The sequence below is a fragment of the Gracilinanus agilis genome, chromosome 4, assembly GCF_016433145.1.
Source record: "Gracilinanus agilis isolate LMUSP501 chromosome 4, AgileGrace, whole genome shotgun sequence".
In the NCBI taxonomy this organism is placed as follows: domain Eukaryota; kingdom Metazoa; phylum Chordata; class Mammalia; order Didelphimorphia; family Didelphidae; genus Gracilinanus; species Gracilinanus agilis.
In genome coordinates, this window is record NC_058133.1 from 317,645,346 (window position 1) to 317,650,673 (window position 5,328).

Genomic DNA, 5,328 nt, shown 5'->3' on the forward strand with positions numbered 1-5,328 from the left:
TTAACATTCTTGGGCAGTAAGAATAATGCATTCTTTTTGGGAACTTCCTGCATGCCAGCAACTTTGTTTTTAGGTTGTGGGACACTGAGCCACCTACCTTTTAAGAAGGAATAAAGTGCAGTGTGGGAAAAAGATGATAAGATCAAAGATTTTAGAGCAATAAGAGGCCTTGGGAGTCACTTTTTTGTACAAATAAGGAAACCTAGACATAGGAAGCTTAAGTGACATGCCCAAGGTCATAGATAGTAAGTGGCATATCTAAGATATAGTGTCAAAGTCAGGAAGACCAGGTTCAAAACTTGCCCCTGACACATATTAACTGTGTCATCCTGGACAAGTCATCCACTGAAACTGTTTCCTCAGCTCTACAGTGGGGATAATAATACCTCTAGTGTCTAGATTTTAGTATAGAGAGGCTCAAACGAAACAACATAGGTAAAGAGCTTTACAAATTTCAAAGTGTTCTCTCATCATCAGTTGTGATCATTAAATGGTTCTTCTGTTTTTTTCTGTAGTTAATCATATTCTTATTGATGCCATTTTCCTTTTCCAGGATTGACATGTATGTGGAAGGGATGAGAGATCTGAATGAAATGATCATGTACTACATACTGTGTTATCCTGGAGAAGAGGAAAAGAATTTCAACTACATCATAGAGAAAGCCACTGAAAGATTCTTCCCAGTGTATGAGAAGGTATGAGGGGCTTCCCTGAAATTACAAATGCCTTCTCTACTCCATTCAGAGCACATTTGTGACAGGGCAGAAATGCTGGAGGCAGCATGGTACAGGAAAAAGACCACAGGCTTTGAGGTCAGACACACACACAAATAAGTACAAGATATTTTTTTTTGGAAAAAATAACTGGGTAGTATAGTGCATCTTTATGAGTTCCAATCCATCCTCAGATACTGACTGTGTGACCCTGAATAAGTCACTTAACCCTGTTTGCCTCAGTTTCCTCAGTTATCAAATGAACTGGAGGATATGGCAAAGCATTCTAGTAGCTCTGCCAAGAAAACCCAACCTGGAGTCACGAAATGTCAAATACAGCTTAAAAGACTGATCAACAGCAATACTAATAAGTGGAGATGGGGCCAGGGAAATTAGAGACAGTGAACATTCTGGGCATGGTGGCCAGATTGTGCAAATGCATGGATGCCTTGAATGAGCAACAGGAAGAAGGACAACCAGTCTGGACTTTAGGCTGTTTGAACAGGCATTACATAAAATGAAGGCTGGAAAGTTAAGATGGAATCAGATTGGGAAAAGTTTTCAATTCTACAGCATCTAACATTAACAAGTGTTTTATGATTGCCAAAAGCTTTACAAGTAGCATTTTACTTACTTTTCTATATCACCCTCACTTTATGGGTGAGGAAATGGAATCTCAGAGAGATGCAATGATTTGCCCAAGATCACACAGTAAATGGCAAAGAGAAAAGGGGAATCAAGGTCCTTTTGACTGCATGTTGCATATTTCATCTATAAGATATCTGTATTAAATTATTTAAATTATTAGGCTGTAAGTTTATAGATGACAACTTTTACTGGAGTATAGGAGGCAGTATGTTATAATATAAAACAAATGACTAGATGGGAGATCTGAAATCTTGGTTCAAATTCCATTTTCTAGTTGTATCCCATGGCCACATCACTTTAACCTTGGTGGGTCTCCTTTTACTCTTTTGGAAAATAAGGGAGCTGGAGTAGATGACCCCCAAGTCCCTAATGCAACTAAAACTGCATTTCTGAGTGTCAATGAAGGGAATATTTTGCCCAGCTATTCATGGTGCTTCAAGCATATATAGTGTACATTATGTCTGTCTATGTATGTTGCTGCATCCTCTTCCTGGTACAGTAGAAAAGCTCCTTGATGGCAGAAATTAGGTTATTTTTTGTCTTTGCATCTTTACCATATAAGACTACATATAGTTTTTTTGTTTGCATTTGTACTATTGCTTTGTTGAATAAGTTTTAAAATGGAAGTCAAGATTGGGGGATACTGATGCCATGAGAAACTTTACTATCGATTTTTAACTTAGATAGTAAGAATAGCTAAATTTACAAAACACTTATATGTCTGGCAACTGTGCTAAGGACCTTTACAAATATTATCTCATTTTATCCTTATAACAACCATGGATGTGGAGTAGATGCTATCATAAATCATTTTACAGATAAGGAAACTAAGGCAAACAAAGACTAAGTGATGTTCCCAGAGTCACACAGCAAGTAAATGTCAAATCTGAACTGGAGTCTTCCTGATACTAGACTCAACACTCTGTCCAGCAACACTGACCTCCTTGATGTTCTTAATGGGAGACTTTCCATCTCTTGACTCCCAGGAATTTTCACTGGCTCTCTCCCATGCCTGAAAGTCTCTCTACTCTCATCTCTGGCTACTGGTTTCTTTCAAGTCTCAAGTAAAGTCCCACCTACTGCAAAGAAATTTTTTTTTCATTTCTCCTTCATTTCAGTGTCTTCCTTCTGAGACAACACTAAATCTAGTCTTTATGTAGCTTGTTTGTTCATAGTTGCTTACAGGTTGTCTCCTCTGATACTCTGAGATCCTTAAGAAAGGGATCTTTTTTTTAAACATTTCTTTGTATGTGCACCACTTAGCACAGGACCCAATATGCACCAGGTGTTTAATAAATGCTTGTTTCTTTAATAACAAAGTAGCAATAAATTTTTTCTCTGTTTCTCCTTCTACACTATATTTTCTTCTGTATATTTTTGCTTTTTCCATTATATTACAAGTAATGTACCCTTTATTCTTTTCCTTCTCTCCTTGTCACTGATCTACAGGCATTAAAAAGCCATGGGAAAAATTATCTTGTTGGCAACCAGATGAGCTGGGCAGATATACAGCTGTTTGAAGCCATCCTAATGGTTGAAGAATTGAAGTCAGATGTTCTCTCTGCATTCCCTAAACTGCAGGTAATCCCATCAAAAGTGTCACCATTTACCTTCTACATACCCATTGGTGTACATGCTGTCTCACTCCTTCTGAATATAAGCTTCTTGAGGGCAAGAACTGGTTTTTTTCCCCTTTTCATCTCCAGAGTTTAGAATAGTACCTAGAACACAACAAGTGATTAATACATGCTTGCTAATTGACTTAAAAGATCTGAGATTTCCTTTCTATGGGTCCTTTATCTACTGAGCCTAATTCTATTTGGATACCCAAGCTCCCTTCTTAGATGGTCTTGATGAGCTGCTGTGGTCAAAAATAACCATCAATTATTGAGCACCCTTCTGGTGATGAGCCCTAACTAGTTTAGCCGAATGTGTCTTTGTTCAAAGTTTTTCTAGCATGGTGGGACCACCTAGAACTTTATTTTTTTAATTTAAGTTCTTTATTTGGCTGTTTGTCACATTAAAATATCCAATGAACTCTTAGAACCTAGAACTTTCATTTTACTAGTATAGCTTTTAAGCATTATTGGTCTCCTCCATACTATTTAACAAACAGAGGAGAATTTTAATGGAAGACATGCTTAGAATAAGGCCCCAAATTTGATAAATTCATTAATTTATTCACTAATAAATATTTGGCAACCATATTTAACACAAAATGTTACATTGGTCTTTGGGAGTAGAGGTAGGGAAATATAAAAATGAATGTCACAATCTTTCCCTCCAGGAGCTTACAGTCTCTCAAATTATCCCAAGTCTTTCCTTTTAGATTTCCTAAATAGTTTATGTTAGGGGGCAGGCATTGTCTAAGGTCTAATTCATTGGTGTAGAGAAAGCCCATTGGGCAAACTCAACCATCAATAAAAATCAACAGTAACTCTGTAGCTTATAGTCATAGTCTGAGAATAATAAGAGGTTAAGTGACTTGTTCAGAGTCACATAGGTAGCATGAACTGAGATCTTCCTAAGTGTGGAGGCTTCTTGGTGCTCTGTCTCCTACCTCAAATTATCACTTCCATCTTGGCTTTTAAGAAGGCTATATAAACAATTAAGAAAATAAACCAATGTGAGATACACACTTTTTTTCCCCAAACCCTTACCTTCCATCTTAGAATCCATACTGTTTATTGGTTCTAAGGCATAAGAACAAGAAAGGGCTAGGCAATGGAAGTTAAATGACTTGCCCAGGGTCCTACAGCTAGGAAGTGTCCAAGGCCAGATGTGAACTCAGGACCTCTTGTCTCTAAGTATGGTTCTATCCATTGGGTCACCTAGCTACCCCAGGTTAAACATTTTAAAAAAGAAAAGATGATTGTTTCTTCATATATCATTGAAAAGGGGGCAGAACAAGGAGTTCCTAAGGACTTTCAAACCTCATTGCTCACAGAGTGAAAATGTTTGTCAGGGCTTTCCCCCAGGATAAAATGGCCCTGGATTCTTGGCATGAGCAACCCTGGAGCCCTGCTCCAACCTGCAAGACTAATTGCTTCATTTATAGGTTGTTTCATTATTTTCCATTTCAGGAGTTCAAAGCTAGAATGGGAAAACTCCCCAGCATTCAGAAATTCCTTCAGCCTGGAAGTCAAAGAAAACCAAAAATGGATGCCAAAAATCTTGCAGTGGCAAAAAAGATATTCAAGGTTGATGACTCGGTGTTTCTTAAACATATGAGCTGAATATTCAGAAAGTGTTCTAAGGAGTGCAATGTTTTAGTTTCCATCCATAGTCATAATACTTGGAAGTGCTCCTGAGACATTCCTTGGTTGAATAACCAGCAGACCTGATGCCTCCCTGTAGACCTTCTTATAAATTAGAAAAATCTAGTAATAAATGAGAAGAATTAAAACATTGTTTATTATAAAACTTCATTTAACCAGAACCTCACCTAAATTTGTGTCATGGAATTATATATTTTTTCATTTCATTTCATTTTAATTCTGAATTTAACAGACCTGTAGATTTGGAGCCAGAAGAGATCTTAGAGGTCGTTGAGTCTTGCCTCCTCCTTTTGTTGTGTTTTAGTCATATCTGATTTTTTTGTCACATCATTTGGGGTTTTCTTGGCAGAAATCTTGGAGTGGTTTGCCATTTACTTCTCCAATTCATTTTACAGATGAGGAAACTGAGGCAGAATTAAGTGACTTGCCCATCTCAGACACATATAGCGTTTGAGGCCAGATTTGGACTCAGGAAGATTGGTCTTCCTGACTCTAGACCTGGTACTCTATCCACTGTGCCACCGAGTTGCTCCCATTTCCTCTTTTTCCCAGAGCAGAAATTGAAGCCCAGAATAGTTAATGTTACTTTCTCTTAGTTCATACAAATAAGTGGTAGGTCAGGGATTCAAACTCAAAACAACTACAAAATGTGGATGAAAATAGCACTTTGATTCCTGGATTATTACGAG

At 37.6% G+C, this 5,328-nt stretch overlaps 1 protein-coding gene across 1 annotated transcript; it reads left to right on the forward strand.

The window, feature by feature from the left end:
- Positions 1–559: 559 nt before the first annotated feature.
- On the forward strand, positions 560–4,789 carry LOC123245181 (glutathione S-transferase-like). Its single transcript, XM_044673944.1, has 3 exons — positions 560–695; positions 2,811–2,942; positions 4,445–4,789. The coding sequence occupies exons 1-3, from the start codon at positions 561–563 to the stop codon at positions 4,595–4,597; spliced, it is 420 nt and encodes a 139-aa protein (XP_044529879.1). The 5' UTR covers position 560; the 3' UTR covers positions 4,598–4,789.
- The last annotated feature ends 539 nt before the right edge of the window (positions 4,790–5,328 follow it).

What these genes read in the sequence shown, in the direction of transcription:
- LOC123245181 (XM_044673944.1), top strand. Translation starts at nt 561, where the DNA reads ATGTATGTGGAAGGGATGAGAGATCTGAATGAAATGATCATGTACTAC. An exon ending in TCTTCCCAGTGTATGAGAAG is followed by an intron (nt 696 to 2,810) that starts GTATGAGGGGCT and finishes ACTGATCTACAG; the next exon opens with GCATTAAAAAGCCATGGGAA. An exon ending in CTGCATTCCCTAAACTGCAG is followed by an intron (nt 2,943 to 4,444) that starts GTAATCCCATCA and finishes TTTCCATTTCAG; the next exon opens with GAGTTCAAAGCTAGAATGGG.